Source organism: Scyliorhinus torazame, chromosome 15 (assembly GCF_047496885.1).
Source record: "Scyliorhinus torazame isolate Kashiwa2021f chromosome 15, sScyTor2.1, whole genome shotgun sequence".
Taxonomy (NCBI): Eukaryota; Metazoa; Chordata; class Chondrichthyes; order Carcharhiniformes; family Scyliorhinidae; genus Scyliorhinus; species Scyliorhinus torazame.
Genome location: NC_092721.1, coordinates 132,144,922 through 132,162,009, shown reverse-complemented (window position 1 = coordinate 132,162,009; position 17,088 = coordinate 132,144,922). Strand labels below are relative to the sequence as shown.

Sequence of the window (17,088 nt, the reverse complement as noted above, 5' to 3'; positions counted from 1 at the left end):
TAGAGAAGAAAGCTCCCGGCATCTTTAAGGAATCAAACATTGTTACCAATATCTATGCGGACAGAAATTTACTTTGCTTACAGTTCATCGACCACTCCGGCTGCACTCCGGTAATCTATCTCTAGCAGCGAGCCAGATGAAGAGATGCACATTACTGTTATTAGCACATACATATACAATATAATATAGTAAATCAAATCTCCATGGAAACGCTGATGGACTCCCTAGATTACATTTACCTAATGAGTCATCAATGAATAGTATGTGTGGTAATAATTTCTATTTTGAAGAAGTTCATAACACTCCTGTAACTGCACGACAAGTTTAGAAGTATATCAGAAATAATCCACTCATGTCAGAAGTTATGGAAATGCTACTTCAGGATAAGACTGCAGGAGCAAACCTGGAGTTGAAGCTATATGTTAATTGTTACCCTGAACAACTTGTTAGCGACAATGAACTCGCAAGAGTTCACAGATTATCGAAAGGAGAATGGAATCTAACACATCTGATCGACTCCTTATCATCCTGCCACAAATAGGCTGGCTGAAGGGTTTGTTCTGAGAATGAAGCATTCATTGAAGGTGACTCATGAGCAAGGGTCATTGTCAAAATGACTAAGTCAATTCCTGATGACAGACAGGAATAAAACCCAAAGTTCTCCTCCATTACTCATGACAAAATGTCAGTTACACACAATGTTTGACTTGCTGAAGCCACCCAAGGTGAGAAATTGTTGAGAGGAAACAGCAAAGTCAGGTTTTGGGACATATGAACAGGGCTAAATGCCATGATTTTCATAAAGGTCAAGAATTATTGGCAAGGAGCTAATGGCAAGGAGTGAGAAATGGTTACATGGGCCGCATGGCAGCACAGTGGTTAGCACTGTTGCTTCACAGCGCCAGGGTCCCAGGTTCGATTCCCGGCTTGGGTCACTGTATGTGGAGTCTGCACGTTCTCCCTGTGTCTGCGTGGGTTTCTTCCGGGTGCTCCGGTTTCCTCCCACAAGTCCCGAAAAACGTGCTGTTAGGTAATTTGGACATTCTGAATTCTCCCTCTGTGTACCCGAACAGGCGCTGGAATATGGTGACTCGGGGACTTTCACAGTAACTTCATTGCAGTGTTAATGTAAGCCAACTTGTGACAATAATACAGATAAAGATTATTATTATTAGCACAGACATGATCGGTCTCCTACACTGTTCAAACTCAGGACAATGCTGTGTGGATAAGTCATGTTGACTAACTTTTAGCAGCTAGAACAAGGTTGCTGGAGACAGAGTCAACCGAGAGTCTGCAACAAAGTGAACATCTGCCTCTTGCCATGTGAAACAATGGGTAAGATGTCTGCCTTCACCTTTTGAGCAGTAAGCTGGTGGAGAGGATCACCTTACCATAGAACCCACTTCATTAACACTCCACTGATTTCAAATGTAAGATGAGTTTGCTCTTTGGACCTGAACTCATTTGTTACCTGATATCCAAATTTAGTTGCCAGATCTTTGCAGACAGGAAGAACTCTCACCTCATCAGTTCAAGCTAAATTTTAAAGCAGGGCTCAGAGGAGTGAAATCTTGTGGAGGAGGCAGGGGTCTCTGCCGCCAGCTGCTAAGCCAGCGAGAGCACCAACATTGCCTCTTTTCAAGAAGACCTGGTGCATCTTGTACCATTCAGGTACTTGACAGACCAGTGGTAGGCCCCCCCCAGGAGTATGAACCCTGTCCCAGAAGGAACTTATTGGTCAGATCAGTATTCTTGTTTCCCTGTTTTTACAATTTTTCCTTCTGGGCTGCAAGTAGAAGTCCCATTCAGAGGCTCGGAACTCGGTGGTTGCTGAGTTCATCTCTGCAACCCAGGCCAGAGTGAATGATGGCAAGAAGTGTGTCACAGAGTGGGAGCTGCTGAGGAGAGGGAGCGGCAGCAAGGCAGGGAGGTAATGCTTAGTTGTCCCCTCCTGTCCTGGAGACGATAAGATGATGGCGTCCCACGTACCACCGATCCATCAGATTAAATGCCTCCATCACTAAATTTTCCACAGGAGGGGGCACATGATTCTGCCTAACATTTTACCAACCCACTGCAAACTCACTCCATCCTTGCAAGGACGGTTCCAATGACAAGACTTATTACTGACATAGGACTTGGCATCACCATTTAGTCCATTTTTGTTTAACTAGAAAATAAAGACGTTTTCACTCACAATATAACTTTGTGAGGTTTATGTGAAGGGAATATTCTCATTGTTTCTGGAGAAGTGTTTGCAAAGCAAATTTGAGCAGCATTACAACAAAATGTAAAAAAATGACAGGATAAGAATAGTGAAGCAAGGCCATCACGTCAGCGCTTTCCACAGATCAAGTACAATCTGCACTATCGTGAACTTAATCTCCTGAGGGAACATAAATGCTTCATCGAATGTCCTGTGCTCCTTTCTCTACCACTGACTGAACACTCTCTCTAACCAGAAATATCCACTATATGAATTGATATTCAATCAACTTCTCAAATGTTTCAGAAAGAGGTGTTAAGCGAGAATAATAGTTTGATACAGGAATGTCGCACTATAACACTGTCACTCTCAATGAGGTGAAAACATAACGGCTGTGAAATTTGTCTCCCCGGCAGGAATGGCATCTGCAGTGAAGGCATTGGCGTGACTGGGTGTGTCCACCAGAACGATATAGAATAGGCAGACAGTGACTTCAATCAGTGTGTGAAGCTGCTTTGACAGCGGTGCTGCCATTCTGGAGCTCAACACTCGAGCTAATGCCATTTCCTAATGTCACAAAGCTAAACACATTCAGCAGCAGGATGGACCATCCACCAACCCCATTGAAAGGGATCATCAACTATTTTCAGGTTAATTACTGATTGATTTGTACCAGTTATTGCTGTGATCTCCTTTCACAATTGTAGAAGTGTTTGGCGGTTTGTAGAATTGAAGTCTAGAGAGAGTGGGTGTGGAATGCACTGAAGGATCCTGACTTCAAAGATTCTGTATAAACTATTTGCTCTGAAACATCAATGCTGTCGTTTGCAAGTCTGCTTTGACTACACCATGATAGGGAGGTGGAGAAGAGACAATAAAGATCAGGACCAAGGGAGGAAACTGAACAGAGGGAATGGCTTTTAGCTGGAGACAATAGCCACCCAACGTGTTCAGTGAGCACTCCTGTGACCTGAACCTCAGCAAGGAATAATGTGTCAGACATCTGCATTTTATGAGATGGTTCTCCCAGAAAGCTGCCACCTTCTACAATCACAACTGGGTGAGGACGACATTGCCAGTGGCAGCGAAGGTGACTGTGGCCATGAATATATATGTGGGTGGCTCTTTCTAGGCTAGAACAGGTATTATTTGCAACATCCCCCAGTACGTTATCCACTGTTGCATAAGGGGGATCACGGAGACTCTTGTATACAAAGACAGCTCAATACATATCATTCTCATTTGCCAGAGAATTTGCTATTTTCTTCACAAGGTTTGCAGGCTTCCCTATTGTAGGGTGCCATTGACTGAAAACACATTGAGCTGGAACCTCCACTGTTGGGATTCTCCGTTGTGCTGGCAGCCCGGGGGTTTCCCAACAGCGCGGGGCTGCCCACAATGGGAAACCCCGTTGGCCGACTGGCAAGTCGGAGAATCCCGAGGGCTCGCCGCACCAGAGACGGAGAATCCCGCCCATTGTTTTGTGCGTGCTGCATGTCAGCTCTGAGATGTACCATAACTGGAAGAAATTCCAGCCCCTCACCATGTGATCATATCCAGCCTATCACTAGGATCAATGCTGGGGACAATGGTAGCATCATGATGCCTTCGTTATGTGCTCGTCTACCCCAAAGAACCTTACTGAGATACCAAAGCAAACATTAAGCAATGAGGCCTCTCCTTTGATGACCTATTTCATGATTTTAAAAAATATATATATTTATTAAAGTTTTTTAACACAATTTTTCTCCCTTACAAACAATAACCCCCCCCCCACCCCCGTAACAAAAAAAAATGAGAAATCGCGCAGAGCAAGATATATACATGGCAAAATGATATATTTACACTGCTTTGTACACTGGCCCTCACCCGTACCTGCCAGTTTCCCCAACGCTTCATGTTATCTCTTGCTCATCCACCCTCCCAGGCAGTCCCCCCCTCCCCCCCCCCCCTCCTAGGACGCCCCCCCCCCCAAGGTTGCTGCTGCTGCTGACCGACCTTCCTCTAACGCTCCGCGAGATAGTCTAGGAACGGTTGCCACCGCCTGTAGAACCCCTGCGCAGACCCTCTCAAGGCGAACTTAATCCTCTCCAACTTTATGAACCCAGCCATATCATTTATCCAGGCCTCCAGGCTGGGGGGCGTCACCTCCTTCCACATTAGCAAGATCCTTCGCCAGGCTACTAGGGACGCAAAGGCCAGAATGCCGGCCTCTTTCGCCTCCTGCACTCCCGGTTCGTCCACTACTCCAAATATTGCTAGCCCCCAGCTTGGCTTGATCCGGACTTTCACCACCTGAGATATTGCTCCCGCCACTCCTCTCCAGAACCCCTCCAGTGCCGGGCATGACCAAAACATATGGACATGGTTCGCCGGACTCCCTGAGCACCTTCCACATCTGTCCTCTACCCCAAAGAACCTACTCAACCTCGCCCCCGTCAAGTGCGCTCTGTGGACCACCTTAAATTGTATCAGGCTGAGCCTGGCACACGAGGAGGAGGAATTAACCCTACCTAGGGCATCAGCCCACAGACCTTCCTCGATCTCCTCCCCCAGCTCCTCCTCCCATTTACCCTTCAACTCTTCTACCAGCGCTTCCCCCTCTTCTTTCAACTCCTGGTGTATTTCCGACACCTTGCCCTCCCCGACCCATACACCCGAGATCACCCTATCTGGAACTTCTTGTGCCAGGAGCAATGGGAATTCCCTCACCTGTCGCCTCACAAAAGCCCTCACCTGCATATATCTAAATGCATTTCCCGGGGGTAACTCAAACTTCTCCTCCAGTGCCCCTAGGCTTGCAAACGTCCCGTCGATGAGCAGGTCCCCCATTCTTCCAATCCCTGCCCGATGCCAGCTCTGGAACCCCCCATCCATCTTCCCCGGGACAAACCGATGGTTACCCCTGATCGGGGAACACACCGATGCTCCCATTGCACCCCGGTGCCGTCTCCACTGGCCCCAGATCCTTAGCGTTGCCGCCACCACCGGGCTCGTGGTATACTTTGTCGGCGAGAGCGGCAGCAGTGCCGTCACCAACGCCCCCAGCCTCGTTCCTTTACAGGACGCCATCTCCATCCTCTTCCATGCCGCCCCCTCTCCCTCCATAACCCACTTGCGGATCATCGCCACATTTGCTGCCCAGTAGTAGCTCCCCAGGTTTGGCAGCGCCAACCCTCCTCGGTCCCTACTGCGTTCCAGGAACCCTCTCCTTACTCTCGGGGTCTTATTTGCCCACACAAACCCTATTTCATGATTTTGAAGTGCAACCCATGCACACGTGGCCATGTGCAGCCCCACAGCACTTGGCAGAATACATGTCACCACTCATAGTGGTTTGCTGCATGTTAGCCACCCTTCACCATCAAGCGGGAACAATGCTTGGCCCCGGCTATCTGGCGACCGGTTGAGGAGGAAGAGGTGGATGAGGAGGAAGTGGAGAATGATAAGTTTAAAGAGGAAGAGGCAACGAATGCAGCCCCTTTTTCACCGGGCTGGCCATGATTGATTAATTCAGCTGTGGTTCCAGTAAATATAACCCCAGTCCCCCTTTCACGAATAGTCCTGCACCTTTCAGTCCTCTGGAACTGACCATCACAATATCTGTTCGACCAGAAAATAAATAAATAATAACGCTTTCACAATTAGGCATTTCTAATAAAATTTTAAAATCAAATTGTGCCATATTACATACAGACATCAACTGCGTTCCCTTAATTCCTGTCTCCCATATGCTTTTGCATGTCCTAGTGTTATCCTTGTAGCTGCAAATGGCCACATTTCAGTTGAGGAGGCTGTAAATGGTCTTGTAGGATAACTTTGAGCACCTCCAAGCTGAGAAGGCCAGACTCTAGGCTGCGCCATCTTGGCATGGGTGGCAGCAATCAGGGCTGGCTGGCAGAATCTCGGAGCCTGCGAGGCAGAATCTTGGAGCCTGCGTGGCAGAATCTCGGAGCCTGCGTGGCCGCTCTCTGCGCCTGCGTGGCAGCATCTCGGAGCCTGTGTGGAAGCTCTGAGCCTGCGTGGCAGCTCTCAGAGCCTGCGTGGCAGCTCTTTGAGCCTGTGTGGCAGCATCTCGGAGCCTGCATGGCAGAATCTCGGAGCCTGCGTGTCAGCTCTTGGAGCCTGCGTGTCAGCTCTCGGAGCCTGTGTGGAAGCTCTGAGCCTGCGTGGCAGCTCTCCGAGTTTGCGTGGCAGCTCTCTGAGCCTGCTTGGGAGCTCTCTGTTTTTGTGCAGCAGCTCTCTGAGCATGCGTGGCAACTCTCCGAGTTTGCCTGGCAGCTCTCCGAGCGTGCGTGGCAGTTCTCTGTGTTTGTGTGAGGGCTCTCTGAGCCTGCCTGGAAGCTCTCTGAGTTTGCAGTGGAGTCTCTGAGTTTGTGTGGGAACAGGACTTCCATCTGATCATCCATTGGGTTGCGAATGCTGCAATGGAACCTGAGACATTGGCCATCAGACACAATTGTACTCATGAAGTTGGCCACTACTACCATTCGGAAAGGTTGGGCACTGGGCTCTCAACAAAGACCTCTGCCAAGGTGGCGTCAGATTCCTCCATACACCTTGACATTGCAGGACATTTGGCAGGCCTGCTAATGTGCTAAAGTGAAGAAAGGCTGAAGGGTAGAGTTATGGTGAGCGGCTGGGATGAGGGGAGCTGGGTGGGTGTGAATAAGACATGCATACTCACACCATCTTCAGCTTGTAAATCAAAGATAACATGGAATGAGGGGGATGTCGGATATGAGAAGGAGGGTCAGGTGGTTTCAGCCACACGATTGATCACACATCAGTCCTGATGAAATGACAGCTACAACTATCTCTCATCTCCATTGGGGTAAGGCCATCCAGTCATGCCTGTCCTCCTTCAGTTAGGTGATGCTCCCTCCAACTGTGCACCACCTTGTCCTGCAAGAGAGAAGAAAGTGCATCAGTGAGTGTGGTGCAATGTGTTTGGATGATGTGTCTATCCCATTGAATAGCTGGCAGTTTGTGTAGTCTGAGTAATTTGGGGTGAGGCTTGCAGCAGTGCTAAGTGTGCAAGGGAGAAGTAGAGCTGTGAATATCAGGTATGAGTTGTGATTGATGGAGATTGCTGGTAAGTGAGTGATAGGTCTGTGGTGCATTGAGCAGTGTGTGAGGATGGAGGTCTATTTGTAAGGATATTGAAGGTGCATTCACTGAACTTGGCCACTTTACTTCACTGCAGCCAGGTCCTCGGGGCTGGACTCCTCGCATTGACATCAACTGGAGCCACAGCTTTCGTCCTGCACCAAGAACTACAATGCAGCACCCAGAATGTCTTGGAGACTCCTCTCCAATAAATCTTACTAATCTTCTGTCTTTGCTATGTCAGAAACATTGGCAGAATAACTTCCAGGAGCTGCTCCGGACACAACGCACCTTGCCTTTAACGGGTAGAGGCTGGCTTTAGGTAGTGGAGGCTCACTTTAATAAGTGCTGTCCTCTCGGGAATATGCATCCACTGCCCAGGCATGCAGCCAGTCAACATCACGCGTAATGTTCACTGCGCACCATAATAGTTTAAATTAGCAAGCAACAGAAGTTTTGTGCCACCTGCATTGGAAGCAGCAGGGCATGGAGGAATTCCAATACCTTTGTCCATTTCAATGTCCTGTCCAATTTTGCAATCAAATGGTCTGACCAAGAAGAAAACCACGAACAGATTTATTTCTAACTTTCTTCAATGTAATAGGCTCAGAGGCTGTTAAAAGCATAGTATAGGAAGCAGTTGCAATATTTTATACTTTTCGTCTATTTTAACCTCTTTCTCAGCTGGGTGGCTGATTATCAAAAGTATGCTGAGCAATTTGAGAAGTCATTACTGCCGACAAATGACTATTGCCAATAATACTGGACAAATATATAAGATGTGCCAAGACATTTGCTCTAGCTGTTTTAGTGAACTTTAATTAATTTCAGATAAATAGGATAGAAAAAAATGTGAAATGTTAATGCACCATTATTTGCAGGCTATAAGTGAGTACACTCACTGCTGTCTTATAAGATGGCAGAATTGTACCTTCAATTGAGCATTGTCTGTTCCAGGAAACTCTCTCTGATCCAGCTTCTTCCAGCGTTGCATGAATTTAGTAACAACGGGCCTGCTATAATCCACTATTTGGAATCCTGTAACATTCGCTCCTCCGTGCATAAATCTATCCAGCGGTATATCCTTGAATCCCTGCAACCACATTAGGAATCACCATGCAGTTAAGGTCTGGTTATGACAAGATCCCCCACTTGTCTGTGAATATTTCAATAAAGGTTTTCTATCATTCACTCGGGCATGCTGGACTAATCGAATTATAATCATAAACTCCATTCAGACCTGTCTCTATAATGGCAACTTTGAAGTTCTCAACTCTTTAGCAATATTGATTCTTTCCACTGCACAGTGCAAGTTTTTCCAAATGTTTTCAGTTTTGCGACCAAAATAACTCTCACAGCCTTTTAGCCTAATCCTGTCATCAACTGCATTTGCATTTACAAAAGGGATTCGCTGGATAGCAATTGGTAATGAGACCTGTGGACCTGAAGGTGTCATTTTCACTCTGGTCAAAGTCAACTAAATCAGTACAAAGCCAAGGGTTGAATCTGAAACCTTCTTGATCTGTTTGGCTCATGTAATCACTATGTAAAGCTATTGAACAATCAGGGAAATATTTAATTCAGACATGTAAATAAAGTAATAGAACTATTCATGTTTCAGTATGGATGGAGGCCAGTTGGCCTGTACAGGTGCTTTTTTTTCAAGCCATCCAAAACTAATCACATTGTTCCATTCTCATTCAATAAACTTGAATTTTCTTCCTTAAATATTCCACAAATGTTCCCTTAGAAGATGCAATATTCTCTGTTCAACCATTACCTCTGGCAATACATTCAATGTTCCTGTATTTTCCATGGAAATAGATTTCTCCTAACCTCCTATTACTTTAAGTGGGAAGTTTAAGTTGATAAATCCTCATCACTGACTTCCCAACAAAAGGAAGCCGTACTTCATGTTACCACTATCTTAGAAATCTCTATTAAATTTCCTCTTCGCTTTCTTTGTCCCAAAGGAAGTTGCCTCCAGTGTCTCGAGTCACAATTATAGGGCGTGATTCAGCGGCCCGATGCAGATCCGGGTGCAACGAGTGAATCGGGTCCCAATTCTCAAGTGTCCCAATTTCTCAGTGTCCCAATGGCACCCCAATCTGCAAGGAGCCGGTCCTGCTGGCAAGATCAGCTCGCCAGTGTAGGCCGCCTGCCTAAGTGTGGCCCCGGCAGAGAGAAACTCCCTGAGGCCCAAAAAACTGAGAGTCCCAAATCGGGTTCCACGCTGGCCCTCGTTTGGCAAGATCCAGATCTACATATTTAATAAATACCCGGATGCCGCATACACTCGGCGCCCAGGAGTCAACGGCCCACCTGCAAGACCTCAGCTGGGCACCGTTTAGCATTGGTTACCACAAAGGTGGACCAGGCGTGACGGCACCTTGTGGGGTCTCGCAGGCCATTAGAGACCCCTCGAGTGGTTGGGGACAGGACGGGGTGGTACTTTTGCAGTCCGCAAGGCACTCAGGAACCTTGACACTGCCAACCTGGCACCTTGACAATGCCAACCTGGCACTGCTAGTGTACCTAGTGGCATTGTCAGAGTTCCAGGGGCACTGTCAGGGTGCCAGTGTCAAGGTGCCCGAGTGCCAGGTTGGCAGTGTCAGGGGTTGGGGCTGGGGGGCCTTGCTCATACGAGGGTGGGAGGTGAGGGGGGGGGGGGTTTGAGGGCCTCAGAAAGGGTTAGGGGGGTGATCCTGAAAGCTGGGAGAGGATCTAGAGATCGTGGAGGCCATCCAAAATGGCGCCCCAATCTGCGAGGAGCCGGTCCTGCTGGCAAGATCAGCTCGCCAGTGCAGGCCGCCTGCCTAAGTGTGGCCCCGGCAGAGAGAAACTCCCTGAGGCTCAAAAAACTGGCAAAGTGTCAGTGAATAGTGGGGTGAATCTTGATGCTGCAGTCACCGAGAAACACCCTGCCAAATGCACCCAAAAGTGGACTTGAACCTTTGTCTGCTGAATCGTACCCAGTTTCCCATCCTGGCATCATCGTGCTAAATGGCATTCTCTTTCGTTTAACTTCCTTTCTAAAATGGTGGTGGCCAAAATTATACAGAATGTTGTAAACGTAGCTTAACCAATGTTTTGTGCAAATTTTTGTTTCTTCATTATTCTTTGCCCCAAACTCTCTTTAAAAATCAAAAAGATGTATGACCTCACACTTATTCACCTTAAATTGCACAATAAACAGTTTATTCACGTCAAAGTCATGTCATTAACTCTACAGAATCCTCCCTCCATTCACTTCAGTAATGAATAGGCTGTAGTCCACTCTCCAATCCACATAAGAGGGAAATCCTAAAATCCTAAAATAAGTTTTAGGAAACTGAACATTGAAAATGCAACCAGGTGATGTTGTTTTTGAAGAGTTCGATAAAAAACCCAGTGCTCACCAAATTGGCTAGGACGTAGTGGTAGCCTCTGACATGTTTCCCAACACTTACAATCTGGGCAAAAGAGAAAAGAAAAATATCACAACATTATTTATAAACATGAAGAAACACAAGGCAATGCACCTTTTCTTAATATTAATGTAAGTTTATGGCTTAACTAGAAGACCTTATTGTAATGAGGTTACCATTAGTGCAGATGTTTTGGTTGGCTTTCTGCCCATTAGCTCAACTTCTGATATCATCTAGGTTGGCTGTTGTAGGTGATTCTTCTCTTTTCCCTCCACCTCACAGCAGCAGCTCGGGTTCAGACCAGAAGGTGTTCCTAACCCACCTCAGGAATCACATGCCTCTTAGGTCCAGCAATTTGTGTGTCCACCATGAGCAGGAATGGGTCCCAATTGGGCTTTCTGTGGGCCCAAAATATATTAACAAGCTGAAGTAAACAACTCCAGAGGGGTTGTTTACCTTAGAAAACGGTGTTTGGTTTCCCTGCAGGGGATTATTAGAAATGTTATTCCTCTCTTCAAACCAAAGAGAGCCTCAAGCTATTTCCCCATCAGAGTATCTCCTTGGCTCGAGGAGCTCTATTGCTCCTCTAAATGGGTGAGCCACCTCCGAGACTGTTAACCAGCACATTTATGACCAAAGTTGATATCTCTAAAGAATGTTTATTTTATTCTTATGTTTCTCATACACAGGGCTGGATTCTCCGCTTCCCCAGCCCCGTGCCATTCGTTGTTGAAGGGATTCTATACCAGCGTTGCTTGTCAATGGGGTTTCCCATTTAAACTACCCCATGCTGCCTGGAATCCGGCAGGCAAGGATGCACTGCCGGTGGGAAAAATGAGTCGCAACGGCCGGAGAATTCTGGCCACTGTTTTTCCCAATAAGGTTTGTGCAGTCTAACTTTATCCTTTTGGCCTTTGCTCTTTGCAGAATGATCCATATCAGTCGGATTAATTACAGACCTTCCAAATGTCATTCAGCTCTCAATCCTGTTTAAAAACATGCCCTATTTGAACACAGCTCCATATGCTTCAATGGATTTGCAATCTGTGTCACTGTTACTGATTATAAATGTCACTCCTACTATTCTGCAATGTTGATGGCTTTGTTAATTATCCTCCACTATCATTTTATTGTTGTATTGATCCCATCTTTGCCGCTGCATCCGTGGTTATTTCACTGGCAGTTTACGTGCCTAACTTGTAGGGGGGTTGTGGCGGGGCGGGAGGGGGGGGGGGAATGGAGAAGAAATAGAGAGGACAACACTGCAGTATAGGTTAGGCTCAGCTGTTCCTGCCTGCTTATTTTCTGATGCATGTAAAACATACCATATCCAGTAAGGGAAATGTGAGGTTTAAAAAAAGGAAATATGAATTATTTCTGATAATATTTCACATATAAACCAGTAATTGTTTCTTTAGAAGGAGCTGCACAGGTTAATACATTCACCATGACAATGATCCTTTTGATAATTTTGACCCTCTGGATACAGACAGATTTTTCACAAATGAATAAATCTGAAGGAAAGATGAGTAGTGACGCCTGATGCAAGTGGAATCAGCTGCCTTTTTCCAGCTTGTGAAGGGGAACATTACAATTAAAAATGATCAGGAGGTAAAAGCTATTTTGGATTTGTTTTTGTCATAATGTGTGAGGAAAACAAGTGAAAATCATATAATGTGGACAGGATAATCAGAATGCATATTTAGAATGATATTACCCTCAATAATAATGTTTAAACTAGTGAACCAACAGCACAATATATTAGTGACGAATGTCTTGGGATCAATATTCTGGAAGCCTCACTCTGTGTCAGAGGTCAGCAGATCAGGGCTTTCATTCACGTACTTTGCCTCATTCACATCCCATTCCAAGTTATAGTGAGGGGCCACCTCAATGACAGAGGAAGTACCTGAGCCATTCCACCAATGCTAATGGAGTGTTGTTCCATGCAGCCAGTGGGATTTGAGAGCAATACCTTGCAGATCCATTGGGAGGGAATGGGGTTGTTGACTGGTCTAGTATAACTGCTGACCTGACATATTTTGTCTCATTCTGAATTCCTCATTGTACCACTTGTCAAACACAATTGGCATCTCTTGAATTGCCAGCCATTTCATTAATCAAGGTACCTGCATGCCAGGTCAGCCACTTTGTACAGGCACATTTGTCGCTTGCTGTCATAACATTTGTTTACAAAATGCAAAGTTTTGTCAAGGGTTTGGAGTTTTTGGTATTGATATTTTAAAGACTCTCTGTGATTGACACCTGTATTACCTTGGAACAGAATGACTTATTTTTCAGCATAGGGGAAAGTTGTGAATGAATTACACTTTCTCAAAGCTTTTTTTGCACATCCAACTGTCACTACAGGGTTTTTTGTCTTGTGGGTCAATGGGCGTAGGAATGCCATAGCCTAGCATACGGGGCATGAGGAGCTGTGGCGTGGTGGGTGGGTTGAAGGGCAGTATTTGGCATAGGAGCTCTTGGGATGGGTGGGTGGCATGAGTTGGCATGGATGGGGCATTGGGAGTATTTGAAGGGTGGAAGATGTTTATGTTTTTATGCTAATTGGGACAAACACACACAAGACCCAGATGGACATTTTAAACAGCTCCCCCAACCCCCTTGCAGATCCTATGGCGGTCTCCAACGTTTTTTCTGGGTGTGCTAGACAGACTGCAGCCCACACATACCAGCCCCAGCAATGAAGATCCCACCTTTGCAGCCGCCTTCTCCAGAGTCAGGCAGGCCGAGCCAGATACTTGCTGACTGCTGCTACCCGTCTCGGTATGAAATTCCAGGCCAAAATACAAAAATAGGGCATCCACTTAGTTCATTAGTTGCATTTATTTCCCATATGCTGCAATCACTTGAATCATGTTGCATCATGTATCAAATGATAGGAGGCTGCACTAACACAGCTCCGAGTTAGGATACTGCTCCAATGTGATAACGAAGGGACAAACAAGCAAAAATAATTACATCAATAAAGTATCCTCTATGACCTCAGTTCGCTGCAATAGTCTTTTATAGTCAGTGTAGTATTTTTGAAATGCGATCACTGATGTAAATGTAGGAAACAAAGCAGCCACTTTGTGCCCAAGAAGCTCCCACAAACCACAATTTAATAAATGACCAGATGATCTGCTTTAGTTTTTGGTTGATTGAGGCACAAATGTTCACCAGGACATTGGGAGCACTTCCCTGCTTTTCTTTGAACAGGACCCCTCCGGATCTTTTACATCAATCTTAAAGGGTAGATGGGGTGGGATTTACCGGCTGTTCAGTCCCACGCCGGCACATGGGTTTCCCGCGACGAAGGATGCAGTCAACGGGAAATCCCATTGACGACGGCGGGACCAGTAGATCCTGTTGGCGGGCCTCTTCCTCTGCCAAAAAGCATGCGGCAGGGTGGTGGGTAAATCCTGCCCAAGGCCTCGGGGTGGCACGGTGGCGCAGTGGTTAGCACTGCTGCTTCACAGCTCCAGGAACCCTTGTTCAATTCCGACCTTGGGTGACTGTGTGCAGTTTGCACGTTCTCCCCATGTCTGCATGGGTTTCCTCTGGGTACTCCAGTTTCCTCCCACAGACCAAAGATGTGCGGGTGAGGTGGATTGGCCATGCTAAATTTCCCTTAAATGTCCAAAGGTTAGATGGGACTATGGGGATAGGTTGGAGGTTTGGGCCTAGCTAGGATACTCTTTCAGAGGGTTGCTGCAGACTCGATGGGCCGAATGGCCAACTTCTGTACTGTAGGAATTCTATGATTCTCACACTTCTGTACTGCCAATCTGGATTTTGTTTTAAAGGTTGGAATTTTCTATTTTGGGCTTAAGTCCTGTGGCGAGGGCAGGAACAAGGAGTGTTTCATGCTGCTTAGGTTAGTTGGAATTTATGCCAAATTGCGCGATGCTGGCCTAGTTAATTATACAGTCGGAGATTTCCCAACGTTTCATTTTGGCAGGATGGACTGGACGGTGCCTGGTCATCGACATACCCACCCTTTAAGAAAGAGATGGCTTGCTGATCCCAGGGGGCTCCAGCCTCCAGATTCAATGATCCATATCTCAAAGGGCTGCTCAATGCGGTGGAGGCCAGGAGGGGCATCCACTACTCAGACACGAATCCACAGCAGAAAGGGAAAGGATCAGTTAAGCTCACTGGCCCTCGGAGGACTGCTGGGGAACAGGCATCTGTGATGTCCAAGTTGGATGACATACCTCTAGGATAGTTTCTGCAAAAGATGCTGAGGAAACTGCAGGAGGCGGGGAAACATCAGGCAGAGGTGTCGGAGGACCTCGATGGAGAGCCATGTGAGGCAGAGGAGTCTGTCCATCGGCTCTATGATGAAGTGGTGCTGATATGTACACGTATCAAGGTCCCCATGGGAAGCGCAGGAGGTGCCATGGAGACCCTGGACCTGCAGAAAGCCCAATTTCTGCTGAAGCTGACTACACCATCTGTATAGTCATGGGTAGCTATGGAGTGGCAATGCAAGAAGTGGATGGGGCATCTCAACTATCCTCCAGGTCCCTCTTCCCGTCAAGGAGTAAGACAGGGTTCCTAGAGGACCCAAATGGTGGAGGAACAATTATTGGATACCACGGGGGCTTCCACTCTGGACTTTCTGAGGGTGTCCAGCCCTTCAGAATGGCCCTTGCCTGTGAACCCTTCAGCTTCACCCTCCGTGATCGCAGAGGGAGCAGCTGCCGCACAGCAAGACAACCAAAGTAAACTGGGGCCCTTTAGACCTTGGGTCTCCAGAAGACATCCGCCAAGGTCAGCCAAGGCAACAGGGATACATGGTCAGCACTGCCTCTATCCCTGCTGCAGATGGTAGGGAATGCAAGATTTAAAAGTTTTGATTTTATATATGAGTGCTAATATTATAAACTTTTGTAAATAGATTACACTTGCACTTTAATAAGGGCTGATTTGATATGTTTGCACTATTTAGTCAATAAACCTACCACCCTACCCTACCCCCAGTCTATTATCTTCAGAGGGACATCCCAGGATGGGCCTATGTCCCCCGGAATCATGCTTGTGCAGGGAGGCAAGGGTACTTGCCAGGGACCTTGCAAACCACGTGCAAGAAATCTCTTATACACGCTGAGCATTTGCCCTTTACGCACTCATCTGTTCTAAACTCCTAGCATTGTCAGTACTATAGACTGGAGTTCCCCTTCAGTTGTCCGCTTGAGCTGACCTGTATCTCCGCCCACCCCCAATGATTCAATTCCCATGCAGCGTCTCAAGATTCCCACCATGAGGCTCTGCATTGTTGCGAGCATCCATGTTGTCACTACCTTTGTGCTCCCACTGCCCCTTCTAAACTTCACCATCCTTTCCTAACACCAATTCCATCAGTATGCCCACCAGCACTCATCAGTTCACACCACAAACACGTCCATCTGAACCCCTTTCCCTTCTTCCCCCGCTTGCCCATTAACATTTGCACATCTATCGCCTCAAGCCTGTTCATATGAGCATAGCACCCATGCCCATTCACATCTGCACATCCTCCCATGCCGATCACACCTTTGCATCACCCACCCCACCTACAATCCAGTAGGACCCTTCCCACCCTCCAGCTACATACCACCTCACAATTCCATGACCCCCACAGCATCACTCTCTTTCCTCTACCAGCACCAACCTCTACTTCTAGGCCTCCTCTCTCACCCCACCTGTTCATTCCTCACCTCCCCGTCTAATCCAACCTCAGTGCAGACCATCACCACCCGACATTACCTCCTGCAACCATCCACCTGCAGCTTGAATCCATGTGGTTGATGCTCCTCCCACCCACCATTGCATGTGATGTTCCCGGGTCCACAGTCTCTGGATGGTTCCATCTTCTGATTTCCACAGGTTGCCCCAGACCTTCTTCAGGTAAGACCTGACATGTTCATGCCATATTGGTCCACGCGTCTTGCACCAGCGTGAAATCGCACTGGTGGCACGGGTGATGAGCGGGTAAGAGGAGGCATGAGCCTCATGTAAAAAAGCTTCATGACACCAATGGAAGATAGAAATCAAATGTAAATATGGAAGGAGCATGACTGGAAGATAAACATTAAAACCAGTAAATGAGCCAACACAAATCGTTTTGTTACAGCCAGTGCCCTGTGTAGCAAATATCAATTTGGCTGTAAGTATGTTGTTGGCTAGAAATCACTATCAATATTTCAATTATGACTTAACTTGTTTCTGCTTTTTGGAGCCCTTTACATTGCTGAAAGAAAGATTACTGTGGGTGAAATTGTTTTACGTCAATAGTACAAAATGGGTTCCTAGTGAATCAGCAATGCATTTGACATCACCCCCATTGATCTTTTTTTAATAGAAATGAAAATGAGT

General features: G+C 46.8%; 1 protein-coding gene across 8 annotated transcripts in view; it reads right to left on the bottom strand.

The window, feature by feature from the left end:
- LOC140391818 (glutamate receptor 4) overlaps positions 1–17,088 on the bottom strand; it is a 438,531-nt gene that overhangs the window by 268,575 nt on the left and 152,868 nt on the right. For all 8 annotated transcript variants that reach the window (XM_072476746.1, XM_072476748.1, XM_072476750.1 and 5 more), the window contains 2 exons: positions 10,717–10,770; positions 8,250–8,411 (listed from right to left, as the gene is read on the bottom strand). In XM_072476746.1, coding sequence (XP_072332847.1) covers positions 8,250–8,411; positions 10,717–10,770 — 216 coding nt within the window. The remainder of the gene's footprint in view (positions 1–8,249; positions 8,412–10,716; positions 10,771–17,088) is intronic.